Genomic DNA, 19253 nt, shown 5'->3' with positions numbered 1-19253 from the left:
TCCGCACCCCTCTCCTCTACATACTACCCACCTCCATACACTCCGCACTCCTCTCCTGTACATACTACCTACCCCCATACACTACACCCCTCTCCCACACATACTACCCACCTCCATACACTCCCCACTCCTCTCCTGCACATACTACCCACCCCAATACACTACACCCCTCTCCTGCACATACTACCCGCCTCCATGCACTCCACACTCCTGTCCTGTACATACTACCCACCTCCATACACTCCACACTCCTCTCCTGCACATACTATCCACCACCATACACTCCACACTCCTCTCCTCTACATACTACCCACCTCCATATACTCCACACTCCTCTCCTGTACATACTACACATCCCCATACACTCCATGCTCCTCTTCTGGACATACTACCCACCTTCATACACTCTGCACTCCCCTCCTGTACATACTACCCATCTCTACAACCACTCTGTTTACACTTGCCTACCTTTAATCCAATCCGGTCTGATAAAAAAAAAAAAATCGGTCCCCTTCCATCTACGCAGATGGGATCGGAGGGCAGTTGGGTGTAAACTGACAGCTGGACCATTTACACCTAGGTGCTCATAGAGCACAGTGGGCAGTGTCCATATCCGCTCTGTAGAAACTGAGCAGACAAGGACCTGTCATCCGCCTACCCTGCTCTGATCAGCAAGGGATCAATGGACAGATTCCCTGCTGAGCAAAACAAAGTCCGCAATGCAGTGGCGGCTGGTGAAGTTTTAAGATGGTGGGGCGCAAGACCCCGCCCTTCCATTTTGACCCATCCCATTTCTCAGAAGCCCCACCCCTTATAGACTCCACCATTTTGTCCCCTGTATTTTGCTTGCGTGAACACATTTCTCCCAATATATCACATATTAAGGGGTCCATCAGTACTAGTATATCCCATAATAGGGAGCAGGGGCCCTATTATGGGATATACTGTGAGAAACACCCTATTATGGGATAAACTGACTGAGAGTGGCACAAACCCAACAGTACAGACCCCCAGCACAAAGCCCTCAAGCACAAACACCGCACAAACCCCTCAAGCACAAACCCCCTAGCACAAACCCCACAGTACAGGCCCCCTAGCACAAACCCCACACTACAGGCCCCCTAGCACAAACCCCACAGTACAGGCCCCCTAGCACAAACCCCACAGTACAGACCCCCTAGCACAAACCCCACAGTACAGGCCCCCTAGCACAAACCCCACAGTACAGACCCCCTAGCACTAATCCCACAGTACAGGCCCCCTAGCACAAACCCCACAGTACAGGCCCCCTAGCACAAACCCCACAGTACAGACCCCCTAGCACTAATCCAACAGTGCAGGCCCCCTAGCACAAACCCCACAGTACAGGCCCCCTAGCACTAATCCCACAGTACAGACCCCCTAACACAAACCCCACAGTACAGGCCCCCTAGCACAAACCCCACAGTACAGACCCCCTAGCACTAATCCCACAGTACAGGCCCCCTAGCACAAACCCCAAAGTACAGGCCCCCTAGCACAAACCCCACAGTACAGGCCCCCTAGCACAAACCCCACAGTACAGGCCCCCTAGCACTAATCCCACAGTACAGACCACCTAGCACTAATCCAACAGTGCAGGCCCACTAGCACAAACCCTGCAGTGCAGGCCCCCTAGCACTAATCCCACAGTACAGACCCCCTAGCACAAACCCCACAGTACAGGCCCCCTAGCACAAACCCCACAGTACAGACCCCCTAGCACTAATCCCACAGTACAGACCCCCTAGCACTAATCCCTCAGTACAGACCCCCTAGCACTAATCCCTCAGTACAGACCCCCTAGCACTAATCCCTCAGTACAGACCCCCTAGCACTAATCCCACAGTACAGACCCCCTAGCATTAATCCCACAGTAAAGACCCCCTAGCACTAATCCCTCAGTACAGACCCCCTAGCACTAATCCCTCAGTACAGACCCCCTAGCACTAATCCCTCAGTACAGACCCCCTAGCACTAATCCCTAAGGACAGACCCCCTAGCACTAATCCCTCAGTACAGACCACCTAGCACTAATCCCACAGTACAAACCCCCTATCCATCTGCTTTAAGTTGTGAACAGATGTCCTTGTGGTGGAACAACATCATTTAGCAAATGGTTCAGATTGTGCCGGGCATCATGCCTTCCTTATGGCAGTTCCCTCCACAGTTAAAACAATGTGGATTTGGTGTGCTGTCAGTTTTTTTTACACTTAAAAAGGAGCTCCATTACCCTTTTTGGGGCACAGTATTTTACTTGCTTCCTAGACAGCAATTTCCATCTGGCACCCAAATCCAGAGCTCTTAGCAAAGTAAGTGTAGCTGGCTCCATAAGAAGCCTTTCCCTCAGTTTTGGGTTTGTAGTCTTTTTAGTAAACTGGTTTCTGATCATGACTGGTCTGTTGGTTTTGCTCAAGCTCAGGGCAGGGGATTGATTGCTTTGCTTACCTGTTAGGAAGAGGCTCCAGAAATTAGTCTGGGAGGAGGCGGGTAAGTCTGGGCCGAGACCGAGAGACGATCAGACGAACGTTCCGGTCCGGTCCTCCGATGGTCCGACACACTCCGACCGACAGTGTCACTCCAGGTCAGGTCACCAGGTCTCACAAGCAGCTTCTTGCCTTCTTCTGACGACTGCGAACTGAATGCTGATACGCAGTATAACGATACCAGTCCCAGAAGTCCGTCCGTCCGACACCACATGCGGCTCTCTTCCTCTCTCTGCGCCGGCGGGCGGGAAGGACGTGACACCGGGGCGGTGCACCACCCCCACGCGTCACGTCACCACAGGACCGTCCCGGGATGTCCTCCTGTGATTGGTCCAGGCTGGAGTCTGGACCAATCACAGCCAGGACATCAGTAAAGTGGGGAGTGTTGGGGCGCATTGCTCTGCGCCCCGATGACCCCCAGAAAGCCGCCAATCGGAGCCTCTGTCTGCCTCACGTGGGAGGCAAAACCCCACCCCCCCATACCACCACTAGGTCCGGCGCCCCTAGTGGGCTGAAAATGGACACTTTTTTTTATCTTTTTTTTTCTTCTTTTTTTCGGGGGGCGGCGCCCCCTATGGGCCGGCCGCCACTGCCGCAATGTGTGACAGAGGCCTGAGGGGTTCACTGTACCAGGTTGCCCTCCTTGTCCTGCCCCTGAGTAAACAAGCCCAAAATAGGTAAGAGGAACACTCTAGTCTCCCTATCTCCCTCTACCTCTATGTAACAAACAAATATGAAACTGAAAGAGCAGAAAAAGAGGGCTGGCTCTCACAAACCCCTGGCTCTTTTACATTGCGTCTCAACTTCAACACTTGGTGGGAGACCCAGTGAGGACAACAGCCTCTGAGGATGGAACTCATGACTTCACGCTGTCTGTAATGTTGCAATTTACTGGGGTCTAGAGGCACAGCTTTTTTCCAAACCAAATAAACAGTATCCAACTTACAGGCTTATACTAAAAATATTGGAGAAAGCTAAACAACTACTAAAGGTTACGGATTACACAGGGTATGCAATGTTATGCTCCTTGGGGTATATCTGGAGAAATTCCCTAGCTCTGCATGTGAAAGGTGAGAAAGGGACATAGGCGACATCTCGGGAGACCAGTGAAGGGAGGCTCTGGAGGCATTGGGGGGGTGCTCTCTTAACTTCTCACAGAGACTGTCACAATTATACATTGTATTGAGAGTCCACCGTACCCCACTTAGGCTACATTCCATGGGCATACGCCCTTCCCCCATATGCACTACATTTAACAGGGATGTAGGGGACTTTGTACACTTGCTATGGAGGTGCCCGAAGCTTCATCGCTACTGGAATGCTGTGGTTACTATGGTGAACTCCGCATTTCAAATCTCCATAGACATGAATCCTAAACATTGTATACTAGGTTTGCTTAATGCTGTAATTCCAGATAGAGGCCGCATCCAGAGCATTGTTTCAGGCTTGCAGGCTCTTTACTTCATTGGACTTTCAGTACTCCCCCTTCACCTCAAATGTGACCTGCACAGATGGGCACAACATTGAGGTTAGAAAAGCTGATATATAGATATATATATATACATATAGGGGCAGCTTTTCCAAATGTGAGAAAATATGGGGTAGTTTGCTGGCTTCTCCTGGTTTGGCTCTAGCTGATTTTCTAATGGACAGGTTATTGTTGTGAAATATGATATTACAATAATGAATATGTTTATGTATCTGGTAATGTTATGGCTGAAATTTGCATGCCCTTGCTTTCCAAAGTGTTTTGTTTGTCCACCTGCTTTGTTATGGTGGCCATAGTGTCCTGGTTGTGCACGGTCCCTAGATATGGCTCTAAAGGGTGCTTAAAGTGATTGTAAAGTCTTGTTTTTTCCTTTCTTTTAAAAAATAACAAACCTGTTATACTTACCTGCTCTGTGCAGTTGGTTTTGCACAGAGTGGCCCCGATCCTCCTTGTCTCTGGTGCCTCTTCTGTGCTCCAGGCCCCTCCCTCCTGTTGAGTGCCCCCACAGCAGCACACACAGAGACTGCTTTGCACCCACAGTGATGATGCTGCCTTCTGAACCCAGGGTGCATACCAGAAAGGCTTTCTCCCTGGAATTCACCAAAGTAGGGTTCATTATTTCACTGCTCCAAGGTGAACTTCAGGCCTGGGCTCATCAACTGCTCAAAGAAAACAACACACAGCTACACACTATGTCATCTTTCTTTGATTCTATGGCCCAGCTGTACGATGAACCACAATGGACTGCTGCTCTCCATGCAATTCAGAAAGGCCACAGAACAGTCAAGGACTATGTTACAGACTTTAGACGCTGGAGTGTAGATACGCAGTGGAAAGAGATAGCTCTTCGACACCAGTTTTGCCTAGGTCTATTGGAAGGCCTAAAAGATGAGTTAGCTCGGGTTGGAGTGCCAATCACCCTGGAGGCACCAGGTTGACTATCGGCTCCATGAACAGAGGTTTAACCAGCAGTCCCATCCTGTATGGATGATGTCCAGCATTCCAGCTCCTGCTCATTTTGCCCCTGCCAGCTTTGTTCCTGTCAGCTCTGCTTCTCCTTCATCTGAGATTCTGGAGCCCATTCAACTTGGGCCAGTGCATCCTTCCTTGTAATCTGCGGAATGCTTGCGTCATCAGCAAAACAACTTCTGCTTATACTGTGGGGATGCTGGCCACTATGTGCGCACATGCCCTGTAAAGCTGCGTAAGTGTCTGTCTATATCTCGTGCTAATCTGCCACCGTTATCTGCCAGTGCAACTCACCTAGCTCTCCCAATTTTGTTTCATCTTCTGAGAGGAGCATACTCAGTCACCGCAATTATTGATTCCAGGGCATTCAGCTGTTTTATCTACTTGGCCTCTGTAGCACAACAACGCATTACATTACAACCAGAGAATCAAGGACTCTCATCTACCTCGCAGATGGTTCCGTTATCAAGTCAGGACTGTTAACTCGGGAGACACCTCAATTACCTGTAATCCCCACTAAGCATTAAGAACTCAATGCCATCTCATCCCTACTGATTCCTGTTATTCTGGGCCTACCCTGGCTGCAGGCACACAATCAGCAAATTTTTTGGATTACAGAAGATATTAGGTTACAGTCAACCTACTGTCGGGAGCATTGTCTGCCAGAATCATAAAACGCTCTTATAACCTTGCTGTGCATGGACTCTGATAGTGAAATGTGTCAGTTGGTGCCTGAGTCTTATCACGAATATCTTTAAGTATTTAGTAAATGGGGAGCTGACACCCTTCCCCCACATCAATCTTATGATTGCCCGATTTAACTGCTCTCAGGAGCTGAAATTTCCTTTGAGGGAATTGTTCCACTATCAGAATGAGAGCAGGAAGCTCTGAAGGAGTATGTTGATGAAAACTTAGGGGGTGAGTGGAAGACTGCTTTTTGTACCAGATTCGGCCACTTTGAATATTTGGTAATGCCCTTCAGCCTTTGCAACGCTGCAGCCACCTTCCAGCACTTCATTATTTATATTTTTAGAGACTTTTTGGACATTGTCGTAATTGTATATGGACAATATATTCATTTTTTTCTGTGTCCCTTGATCTATACTGGGGGCATGCCCGAGAAATGTGAATTTGAGTGGCAGAGCATCCAATTCCTGGATATGGTGATTTCCACAGAGGGGATTAAGATGGAACCCCAAAAGGTCTCTGCTATCCTAGACTAGTCTGCACCTACAGATAAAAAGGGGTGCAGCCTTTTGTGGGGTTTGCAAACCTTTACCGGAGGTTCATCAAGGGATTCTCCGCCATCATTGCCCCCCACCACGCAGCTGACAAATCAGAATTTTTATTTCCGCTGGACCCCTAAGGCACAGGCTGTCTTTGAAACTTTACATCGGCCCCTATCCTAAATCATCCAGATCTGTCCCTACCATATGTACTGAAAGTGGATGCATCAGAAACCGTACTAGGGGCAGTTGTATCACAACACCAGGGTCTCAAGTACTTAATGCACCCTGTGGCCTTCTTTTCACATAGACTCTCTTTTTTTCTGTGCAGTTGAAGCTCGTTTGGAAATGCACAGATGCAAATTCAGCCTAAATAGTAATGCAAGTATGAAAAAAAAAAAAAAAAAAAAAGGTCCTTTGAAGACGCTGTGTGTGACGGCGAAACGCGTTGACGCACTTCCGGTTACGGACGTAACGTCATTTCCGGTCGGGAACTTCCTGTATGTGGAACGCACGCCAAGAGCGGCGCCACTTGCTTTGTATGATATATGCCATTTTTATTCTTTGATCTTGTGGTATCGGGAACGATTTCCATACGGAGGACACATCGGAGGAATTCCATATCTGATCCTGGGCAAATGTGCAATAAAACCAAGGGCTTTTATACTATCTAATTCCGGTGAGTGGGGAACCAAGAGGGCACCTTCACCTCACAAGCACCTTTATTTACTTGGCACTTTGGCACCTTTTGGATCATCAATAAGGACTTTATTTCACCATTTTTGCACTTTAAATCTCACATTTGAATGTTTATATTTTAGTTTAAATATGCACTTTAAAATATTTCTATAGAAACTTATGCACTTTAATGTGATTAATATATTTTATTATTACATATTGTATTCACATGATATAGATTGATTTAAATAATTTGTAATTTTTTATATTATTTGTTGCTAGCGCTGCATTAATTTGGTTTTATTTAGTAATGCAAGTATGATGCACATTGCTATGCGTTTTTAAAACACATGGCAAAGCATGTGTTTTCTTGCAGCTTGCTGTGTATTTGGAAATGCGCTGATGTGAACGAATGGTAATGCAAGCACACTTCACATTGCCGTGTATTTCTAAATGCACGGAAAAGCATACATTTTCTTGGGGGTTGCTGTGCATTCGGAAATGCACAGATGTGAATGAATGGTAATACAAGCATGGCGTGCTTTGCTGCGTATTTTTGAAAAGCATGGCATGGTGTGCATTTTCTTGTGGGTTGTCGTACGTTCAGAAACGTGCAGATGCAAATGAATGGTAACTCAAGCACGCTGTGCATTTTCTTTTGAAAAGCCGTGCGTTTGGAAATGCGCAGATGTGAATGAACGGTAATGAAAACGTGATGCGCATTGCCGTTCATTTTAGAAATGCATGACAAAGCACGTGTTTTATTTGCTGGTTGCTGTGCATTTGGAAATGTGTAAATGAGAAAATAGCCTAAATGGTAACACTGAGGTGACACACATTGTGGCACATTTTTGAAACGCCGAACACTCAGAAACACGCAGATGTAAACAAATGGTAATGAAAGTGAGCCGCACGTTGCCACACATTTTCTAAATACTAACCAAAGCGTGCATCTTCTTTTGAGTTGCCATGCGTTCAGAAATGCACAGAAGGAAACAAATGGTGACACAAGTGTGATGCGCGTTGCTTCAAAATGCACAGCAAAATGTGTGTTTTCTCTGCTGGTTGCATTAAGAAATGCGTAAATGAGAACGCAGCCTAAATGGTAAGGCAAGCATGACATACACTGCTGTGCATTTTGAAAACACATTCGGGTTGCCGTATATTTAGAAACAGGCAGATGGGAACAAATGGTAGAGCAAATGTGATGCGCATTGCCACACATTTTAGAAACAAGTGGTGAAACGTGCTTTTTTTGCGGGTTGTCATGCGTTTGGAAACGTGCAGATGAGAACGCAGACTAAATGGTAATGAAAGTGCGACCTGCATTGCCGTGCATTTTACAAACGCACAGCAAAGTGTGTATTTTCTGTGTGTGTTGCCATGCATTTAGAAACAAGCAGATGCGAACCCAGCCTAAATGGCACCATGAGAGCTACACGTGTTTGGTGGGCATTGTCATGCATTTTCGATGCAGGCCAGAGCTTGGGTGGCTGGCCTGGAAGGATCCTACTACTGGAGGCAGGGCTGGTGCCAGGATTTGTGACACCCTAGGTGAAACCTCATTTTGCTGCCCCCCTTGCTCTGCTCCTGACTCCGCCCCCTGTGCCCTGCCCATGTATACGGTGAAGGTGGCGGGGATGGAGATTTTTGTGATGCCTCTCCACCTATTTCTTTAGCCACAGTCTATAGGCCTGCACCCAGCCTGAAGACAAATAGTGGTGGCACCAGCTCGCTTTCTCACGCCAGCCGTAGTCCGTAGGTATATGGACAGGCTGAGGTAGTATATAGACAGGCTAGCGTAGTAAATACACAGGCGAGGGTAGTATAAAGATAGCCCAGGGAAGTATATAGACAGGCTAGAGTAGTATATAGACAGGATAGGGTAGTAAATACACAGGCGAGGGTAGTATAAAGACAGGCTAGGGAAGTATATAGACAGGCTAGGGTAGTATATAGACAGGATAGGGTAGTAAATGGACAGGATAGGGTAGTATATGGACAGGATAGGGTAGTATATACACAGGCTAGGGTAGTATATACACAGGCTAGGGTAGTATATACACAGGCTAGGGTAGTATATGGACAGGTTTGGGTAGTAAATGAACAGGCTTGGGTATTATACAGACAGGCTCGGGGAGTATATAGACAAGCTAGGGTAGTATATAGACAAGCTTGGGTAGCATATAGACAGACTAGGGTAGTATATACACAGGCTAGGGTAGTATACGGACAGACTAGGGTAGTATAAAAACAGGCTAGGGCAGTATAAGGGTGGGCTAGGGTGGTAAATGAACATGGTAGGGTAGTATATGGACAGGCTAGGGTAGTATATAGACAAGCTAGGGTAGTATATAGCAAAAAACAGATGGTTAAACCTAGGGAGAGAAGAATTCCCCCAATGTTAACCAATCGTTAATTAAAGCGGAGTTCCGTGGAGTTCCCCCCCCCCCTGTCCTGAGTCCAGCGATGTCGGCACCGCAGCCGATGTTTCCATCGGCTGTTGGGTGCTGCCGCCGCCATGGCCGGTCAGGGAACCCGGCAGTGAAGCCTTGCGGCTTCACAGGCGGATCCCTACTGCGCATGCACGAAGCGCGCTGTGCATTCGGATTGGCTCAGCGGTGGGGGAAGGAGGAGAGGCCAAACTTCCAAGGGAACGTGTCAGGGCGCCGTCTCCCGGAAGTGGGGAAGGGTACCTGTCAAAAACAGGTACCCGTTCTTCCCCCCTCCCCCCTGAAAGATGCCAAATGAGGCACCGGAGAAGGGGGGAGGAAGCAAATGAGTGGAAGTTCCACTTTTGGGTGGAACTCCGCTTTAAGCAGACACTAGACCTACTGGTGGTTATAAACATATATTTATTCTCAATTGGTTATAAAAAGTGCCAACCCCTTATGAATACCAACTTCCCCTTCCCACCCATAAAACAATGTCACCAAAATTTACGTCCAGGCAATGTAATACTGCTATGTATGATGCGGATGCTGTGCGGATCCCCGCTTATGTATAAAGTGGGCTCACAAAGCACTTCAACAGGACACCAGCCCCACCGCATACATAGTCCCAGGGGCTCAGGTGTAGTATAATGGCCAGTTACTAAGCACTTTATACTACCAATGGGGAAAATACTCCAAAAAAGGACCTTCTAGACAGATGGAATGTCCAAAAACGTCGCCGATCAAACAGTTAGAAGGTAGAACCCGATTTGGGTAATTTAATTTGCATCAATATTACTGGTTAAGGAAGCGAGCTATCTTACCCCATCCAATTGATCTTCCTGTGATCCACACTTAGGGACTTACTGTTTGTTTGACCAAATTTAATCTTAGCGGTTCGTCTCTGCTCAGGCTTCCCTCCACAAAGAAGGTACATCAGGATGCATTTCACTCCACATGTGCTACTTCTCTAAAGGGACTGAGAGTTCCTAGTCTGTAAGACCTGTACATAGGATTTAAGAGGAGCTGTAAATGGGAGGGAATTGTCCCTGGTTTTGTTACTGTCAAGTTGGGCACCCCATAATTTCCATCCCCATCCAAGTTTTTATCCCCTAATAAAACAACAAAAACAAGCTCAATGACTGTTTTCTGTGTCTGGATGCAAGAAGGAAATGCTATGTGGCTGGCTGTACAGCAGTGGGGAACCCTATCATTTGCAACTCCTACAGGGGTAGTGCTACACTACTTACAGTCAATACAATGTTAATAACTATTGCATCAATTGGTTCATTTGGACCAGTTTGGTCCAAACAAACTATTTAAAGTCATAGCACTCTGGCATTTAAGGCTCTAACTGTTTCCCATAACAGTTCCATTCAATGCGTGCCTTGAATTAGAAGTGCTACCGTTACTCATGTGCTTATGTTAGCTCTCAACCCAATTAGTGACACCTGGCTTATAACATGTGCAGCACTATGGATATAACTGCAGATCAAACAGGCTAATGCCCCGTACACACGTGCAGATTATCTGAAGACTTTTGTCTGTAGACTTACCAAAACCATATAATATGAGGTCAAACCTAAACACTTTCAATTTGTATGCAATCCGGCAGGCCCTTGCACTACATAGAAAAGGTAAGTCTGCAGACAAAAGTCTTCAGATAATCTGCACGTGTGTACGGGGCATTAGTGTGCACCTTCCTTGGTTGCAAAGGATAGGAAGATTTAGTTACACTTTAAGCTAATTTAACCATTTCAATACCAGGCACTTTTACCGGTTTCCTGCCCAGGCCAATTTTCAGCTTTCAGTGCTGTCACACTTTGACAATTGCGCGGTCATGCAACACTGTACCCATAAGAGATTTTTATATATTTTTTTCACACAAATAGAGCTTTCTTTTGATGGTATTTAATTACCACTGGATTTATTATTTTTTGCTAAATGCTTTAGTTTTTTTTTTTTCGTTTGCTTTTGTTTTTTGCTAAAACAAAAAAAGATTGAAAATTTTGAAAACAAAAATGAATTTTTCTTTGTGTTATAAAAGTTTGCAAATAAATAATCTTTCTTCATAAATGTATTACTTACATAAATACATTTTTTACATCATCAGTGCAGTACAGTATTTTCATATAACTGGTGTGGCGATGATCAGGGATACTGACTGGTGACAGTATGTAAAAAATCAAAAACATTTTTAATATTTTTTTCTCACTTTTTAACTACTTGCCGACCGCCGCACGACTATATACCGCGGCGGTCAGCCCCTACTGGGCAAAGCAACGTAGTACTACGTCGCTCGCCCACAAGCCTCTAGGGGGCGAGCATGCGCCGCCAGAGGCGCATTCCCACCCCCGCTCGTTCATTAACATCCCCGCGTGAGTGACCGGCGGCTCCGATGTCCGCCGGTCACTCGCGATCTCCCACTGGAGAGGGAGAAAGGCAGACGGCTGATGTAAACAAAGCCGCCTGCCATTCTCCCTGATGTAACAGCAGAGACTATACGATCCTGCTATGTAGGATCGTATGTCTCTGTGGTTACATCACTAGCCATGCCCCCCACAGTTAGAAACACGCCCCTAGGGATACATTTAACCCCTTGATCACCAATAAAGTTAACCCCTTCCCTGTCAGTGTCATTTTTACAGTAACTAATTACTGTAGTAATGTCACTGGTACCCCCAAAAGTGTCAAAAATGTCAGTGAAGGGTCCGATCTGTCCGCCGCAATGTCGCAGTCCTGCAAAAAAAATCGCACATCGCCGCCATTACTAGTTAAAAAAAAAACAACAATAAAAATGACATAAATCTTTCCCGTAGTTAGTAAACGCAATAACTTTTGCGTAAACCAATCAAAATGCGCTTATTGCCATTTTTTTCACCAAAAATATGTAGCAGAAAACAAATTGGCCTAAAATGTTAAAAAATTTAGATTTTAATTTTTTGGGGGGGAATTTCATATAAAAAAATTTGAAAAATATTGTTATTTTTTCAAAATTGTCGCTCTTTTTTTGTTTATAGTGCAAAAAAAGGAAAAATCGCACAGGTGATCAAATACCACCAAAAGAAAGCTCTGTTTGTGGGAAAAAAAGGACGTCAGTATAATTTGGGTAAAGCGTCGCACGACCGCGCAATTGTCCGTTAAAGTCACGCAGTGCCGAATCGCAAAATAGGCCCTGGTCTTTGAGCAGACAAATCCTCTGGGGCTTAAGTGGTTAAAAAAAATTATTACATTTTTTCTTTTATTTTCATGATTTTTTTTCTAACACACTGTGACCAGAGCAATACGGTGCTACCATAGTAACACTGTACTACTTTGAGGAAGTGATTATGATTTTTTTTTATTTATTTTTTTTACACTTTATGTTTGAATATACCATGAAATTCATTGGTATAAGCAACAATTTTTACTGAATGAACTGGTTCATTCAGTGTCTTTTGCTGTGATTAGCTGTGATTGGTCAAAGCTAATTACATGGTACAGATGGGCTGTAATTGACCCTGTCTGTACCATGTGATCACTGTGACCAATCACAGCTAGCAACACGATTGTATACAATAGATGGCATTAAAGGAAGCCATACATTGTTTACAATTGTCATGTGATCTGCTGTGATTGGTCACAGTGATCACTTGACACTGGCAGCGGGCTGGTGCAGTGATCAGTATATGGCTGTGTCCAGTGGACACAGGTCACGCAGCTGCGTGGCCCCGCAGCCACATGTGAGGGGTGTTCTGGGAGGGCGTCATATGATGACCCCGTAGAACAACAGTGCTAACACCTTTACTTTAAAGGTGTTAAACTAACCGTTCAGCTGTCAACAATAAACTTATCTTACTTGTTTAACCACTTGCTGACCGCCCCATGCAGGTTTACTGCGGCAGGGCGGTTCGGCTGCGCATAATCACATAGATCTACGTGATTATGTGCATGCGGTTTTTGCGGCGCGCGCCGCTCTGGACGCGCTCCCGCTGTAATTAGACACATCAGGAGGCAGACCGCGGGAGGAGTGGGCTTGATCTTCGTCAAAACTGACAGGAGGGCTGTCTGGAATGTAAACAATGTAAGACGGCTCTCCTGTCAGAGAGGCAGGGAAAGATCCTGTGATTCAGCTAAGCTAAATCACTGATCTCTCTCTACTTCTGTTCAATCCATACCCAAAACAGTTAGTAAGCACATCTAGGGAACACATTTAACCCCTTGATCACCCCCAGTGTTAACCCCTTCCCTGCCAGTGTCATTTATACAGTAACAGTGCATAACATTTAGCACTGATCACTGTAATAATGTCACTGATCCCCAAAAGTGTCAGATTTGTCTGTCGCAATGTCGCAGTCCCGATAAAAATCGCCGCCATTACTAAAAAAAAATAAATAAATAAATAAAAAGTCCATAAATCTATCCCGTAGTTTGTAAACACTATAACTTTTGCGCAAACCAATTAAATACGCTTTTTGGGATTTTTTTTACCAAAAATATGTAGCAGAATACAAATTGGCCTAAACTGATAAAAAAAAAGTTTGATTTTTTTAATTTTTTTTATTGGGAATGTTTTATAGCAGAAAGTAGAAAACATATGTGTTTTTTCAAAATGTACACTATTCTTTTGTTTATAGCACAAAAACGATAAACCGCAGAGGTGATCAAATACCACCAAAAGAAAGCTCTATTTGTGGGGAAAAAAAAGGACATCAATTGTAGTTGGGTACAGCGTCGCACAACTGCGCAATTGTCAGTTAAAGCAACGCAGTGCCGAATCGCAAAAAATGGCCTGGTCATTAGGGGGGTAAAACCTTCCGGGGCTGAAGTGGTTAATTTACTTTGTTAAAAAGTACCAATAACTGTTCACACAGGAATTTAAAAGTCATTTCATATGCCTAACGCATTTTCCCAGAGCTCTCCTGCGCCCAAGGAGCCCTATGTGCCACATACATCTTACCATACAAGTAAATAGCTGTACACAGTCATGCTGTTGAAAACACTGATGCTTGTTTGCATCGGACATTTATCCCGATATCCAGAAATGTAGTATATTTTCCATTGGCATTTATGAGAACATGGTCGTGTACAGCCATTCACTTGTATGGCAGGTTGAATGTGCCACATATGGCTTCCTGGAAATGGCAAAGCACTGGAAAAATATATTAGGCCTGGTAAAGCCCTGTGTGTAAGAAACCTAAAAGTGTTTTTTTATGTGTTTTATTTGTGGAAATGTGTTTAATAAGTGGAAAAAAAAACTGTTGATCTGGCCAGAAACCTATAACCGTCTTGTGTCTTGTTTACTCTTCTTGTGTTATCTCAGGAATCCTTATCAAACCTACCAGTTCTAATCTTGGAGTCCAAAAACAATTAGGGTCTATGCACACTTTCGAATGCGTCCTGGCTGTGATTACATGCAATAACCGATTAAACGTATCATACGTGATTGCAGTATGAGTGATTACCGCTGCGTGAGGCAGCAGCCTCTCAATGCTTTCAATGAGGCTGCCTCTTGCAGCTACTCCCCCTGGGGTTCATACATATAATTGCAGCCAGGGTGCATTCGCAAGTGTGATCTCTATTTTGTTGAGATTGGATGGGATTAAGTAGTTTAGCAAAAGGCAACTGAGCAGGGCTGACACAATTTCTTATTATTTGTGTGTTGTCTGCCCACAACAGGAAGTTAGGTGCTAGGTACTTTGTTTTGCATACTTGCCAACTGTCCCGTTTTTGCAGTGACAGTCCCAGCAAATAGGAGCCTGTCCCGGGTAATTTACATTGTCCCAGGAAGCGCCCGTCAATCGGGCTCACCGTAAATGCCTGTTACAGGCAGCCGGTGCCCGTAAAAAAAATGGTTGCAGGCTGACATTGTAACTGTGCATGCGCCAGGAAAGCTCCTACAAGCTTGGCCGGGCGGACACATGCGCAGCTACGTAATGGCGCCACCTGGCGCCATTAAAACCTAATTATACCAGATAGTATAATTAGGTTTTATCGTACTTATTTACACCTTGCACTTTATTTATATTTACATATTACATTTTATGTATGGTCACACCTGAGCACATTTGACATTTTAGAATTGCAGGGAATTGTGATGAGAATTTTAAACTTTAGGCAGAAGTAGTGCAGCTGAATGGGAGAATTATTTCAACTCTGCTACTTTGGCCTCAAGTTTAAAATTCCATTTTCAATTTCCTGTAATTCTCTCTTTATTGAGTAGGCCCTATAATCTGATAAGTAGGCGGGGATTAATTATGATGAGTGGGTGGAGCTTCGGGGAAGTGGGTGTGGTTAGTAATTGATAGCTGTGCTGCAAAGTGTCCCTGGAAATTTTTTCAAATGTTAGCAACTGTGGTTTTGGCAAATCAACAGGTATTTTTCTCTACTTGTAGGGTCTTAAAAGGGATAAAGCGTGGGGGAATTGTACATATATGGCGATGATGTACTGCATATATTCAAATATTAACCCACGCTAGGCATATATAATAATACAAAAAATGATATGTGCAGCTGCTGTTCATCAAGTAAAAAAACTCAGAAATATGTAAAGATAATGATAACAGCTCTTGCCCCAACAATCTTATAAAAATACAACAATAACAATCATATCAAAATTCATCAATATCTGTGTTCCCTGTGGACAAAGAACACTTCCAGCTGAGGCATTTCCCCCTTTTCAACAATTGTAACTTTATTAACAAACGGGTGAACAGGAAAAGGAAATTTCAGAGAATTCCTTATCAGCTTGGTTTACTCAAAAGAGCAGCCCTCCAGTGTCGTGGACAGGCCTTGTCAGCGGTTCGTGCCTATCATTTACCGTCATGGACTCGGGGTTCCTCACTCACGCCTGTCGCAAAGGCCGTCTTCAGGGAAGCCGGCAAGCGAGAGAGATCCTTAACAAGCCTGTGTACAGCGGTGGTGTGGCCCTATCCAGCAATTGAATTGGCTTCCATCTCACCAGTGAAAAGCTTTATTGACCCCCAGACTGAAACAGCTGAGGGTCCATTATTTCTGGGGAGTGAGGATACAGGAGGCGAGTGTAGCACCCCGCACCGCATGATCTGTCTTGAAGCACCTCAGCACTTTTTTTTTACTTTGAAGCACTTTAGCACATTTTGTGGATACTTTGGAGGACTTTCAGCACTTTGACCAACTTTATGAGACTTTTTGGCACTTAACACTTAAGCACTTTATTGATGTTATGAATTTTTTTGCACATGAACACTTTATTGATTATTTTTTATTTGATTGTTATTGTTGTATTTTTATAATATTGTGTGGTCAAGCGCTGATATACTGTATATGTTTTTTTAATTTTAGCCTAACATATAAAGTTGAACTAAAGTCTCATATGCTTAACACTCCCTCAACCGTCTGAGGTCCCTCACGGGAGTCTACATCTTCTACCCTGCTTCTACCAGGTGCTGGGCTGTGGTCGTCCTCTTTGGTTGCGGGACGACTTCACTCCTGTGCAGGCATAGGACTTCAGTCATCCCAGAGCACAGAATCTATGCAAGAATGTAAACTAAGGTGCCTCTGCCTAGCTGGGTGTCTATTCTAAAAAAGACTGTGAGCAGGCAGGTAGATTTATTTTATTGCAGAAGATACACTGCATTTTAAAGAGCCTGCCTCCTTGAAGTTTTTTTAAAAGGAGACTTTATTTCTGCTTTAAGTAGCCATGAAATTCGGTTATTACTCGTAAAGGTGGACAACCTTCATGACGTGCACTGCCCACTCAAACAATTGTTTATGTAAACCTATACCAGAGTTTGCATTGTAGGATTGAGTAACACATATCAACAGAGTTTATTGACCATTCTCTGTTCAAGCAATGTTGTTTGCCTTTTATTCGCCTTTGCTTTTGCCTGGAGTTCATAAGTTCACATTTTCCTGAGCAGTCTTTTGGGAAATCACGGTCAGCAATGGGGCTCCTAGCCATTCTGCTCCTTTTCTCCTATTGCTCCTTAGGTTTTGCTGTTCCAGTTCCAGCTATTGATGTGGACTGTGATAACGAGAATATTTTTAATGCAGTAGATGAAGCGCTCAAGTCCTACAATGAAGCAAAAGTTGATGGAAACAAGTTTATTCTGTATAGAATCACAAAGGCCAAGATAAAGGTAGGTACATTTTCCATTCCTTCTATGTTTAGTATTGAGATTTGCTAAGTCAAGGCGTTTGTAGATTTAAAAGGGTTGTTGGATGTGTAGGTGAGATCTGAGGTACCCATGTTGGCTATTTGCTGCATAAACATAAACATTCAGTTTGACATAGTGGCTATGCTGAGGAGATGGCAAAGGTTTTTGCCTTTTTTTATAAGGTAAAGCAATGTTGATTGGAATGGGTTTTTCATATGTCTGCTGCCCTCACTAACGATTAGCCAGTAGGTGTTAGATCCACAGAATAAATAGTTGCCCAAACCTTATGAAAAGTTTTACTTATCTATGTGCAGCTTACAACATTATGATAATGTCTTTATTAACCCTCTCTATGGAAATTGACCAAATCAAACCATAAAGACCTTTTAAAAAACTAGGTTGAATTCTTATTTTATATTATTGCTTTATTTTATGTAGAACCAAGGGGTTTTGATAACCAGGGGTGCAAGAAATATCAGTCAGGGCAAGTAATTTGCCCCCAAATAAGGCATGTCTTTTGTGGTTGGATAACTAGGACTTTGTTTTGCAGAGTGCTATATTGAGCGAGAAGCAACAGGAGAGTTCAGCTATGTGTATTGGGTTATTGAATATGGAATAGGATGTCGACTGTATTTGTTAATTGCAGCTGACTCCCAGGCTATATGTTTATTGGACATCTTATTCTTCAGATTTGGATATTTTTCATATTTTTATTCTATTTTTTGATAGCTTATCTATGTTTAGTAATTGTAATTGTAATTGAAAGCTTTTAGTTTCATTTATTGTGTCCACTAGGGGGCTTTTTGATTTGGGCCCCTTTTTTATATGTTCATTCATTATTCACTTTATTTGTCAGCTGTTTGCCAAATACATGGTCTCCACTAGGGGGTGCTCTACTTTGTGTTTCCTTGTTTTTCCAATTGAAACTTTTTTAGATTAAAATATATTTTTTTACTTTTGAGCTTTGCCTCTCCCTCCTTTATGGTGTTCCAATTTTATTGAAATATATTCCGAAAGTTTTCTTTCCGTTTCCTCCGTCCTGGAACACGGAGGGCGATTTTTGGTTTTTATATGTATCTTTTCCTGTGGTTGGGACGCAACGTGGAGCGCAAGCTAGTTGGCCCCTTCCGCTTTCCAGTCATTTCCGGTTTTTGTGCTATATTTTGCATGCTTGTGGGATGTCGACATGCTTCCCATGACGTCTATTGATGACGAAACACATAAAGTGCTATGACACGACGCAAGCACGCTACGCCGTGGCCATCTTTGTACACCTATCTACACGCTTGATCTCATCTGTATACATGTGAGTGTATTTGGATTGTTTTTATTAAATAAATTGGTTTAGAACTACTACACTATTGAGTTCTCTTACTTCTGAGGTGGGCTTGATCATCTGTTTGGGTTCATCTGTCTGGTACTGGATAAGGGTTTCATCGTTTGCTAGCCCTGTCATCTGGCCTTACTGCGGCTAAGAACCTATGAGGTTTCCACATATCCATTTTGACCACTCCATAATTTGAGGGTCATTTTCTTCTGGTAAGCAGGTTTTTCTCCAGACACAGTGGTGAAGTGTGCTTTCAAGAGTCACGACATTTGGTGTGGGGAACATCTTTGCTTTTTCCATGGACATTCCTTTATTGGACTGAATTTTTTTTATTATATTTTCATTGTTTTGGCGCTGCACCCCATTGCTTATTGTTTCTTTGTGGGTCACAATCATACCTATTGGTGCTATCAGCCTTCAATTTACCTATTTCAATCTATTTAGTTACCAAGCGCAGATATTAGCCTTGTTTTATTTAATGTGCATTGGATGCTAGGGGTGGAGTGGTGGG

At 44.0% G+C, this 19253-nt stretch overlaps 1 protein-coding gene across 1 annotated transcript in view; it reads left to right on the top strand.

The window, feature by feature from the left end:
• The first annotated feature begins 17126 nt into the window (after positions 1 to 17126).
• LOC309551335 (T-kininogen 2-like) overlaps positions 17127 to 19253 on the top strand; it is a 54494-nt gene continuing 52367 nt past the window's right edge. Inside the window, exon 1 of the mRNA XM_082251884.1 lies at positions 17127 to 17397. Within this exon, the coding sequence (XP_082108010.1) occupies positions 17203 to 17397 (195 nt within the window). The 5' untranslated portion in view covers positions 17127 to 17202. The remainder of the gene's footprint in view (positions 17398 to 19253) is intronic.

This window comes from Pelophylax lessonae, assembly GCF_965119305.1.
Source record: "Pelophylax lessonae genome assembly, chromosome: 3".
In the NCBI taxonomy this organism is placed as follows: domain Eukaryota; kingdom Metazoa; phylum Chordata; class Amphibia; order Anura; family Ranidae; genus Pelophylax; species Pelophylax lessonae.
Note: the sequence above shows the minus strand (reverse complement) of the source record. Positions and strands in the feature narration are given on the sequence as shown.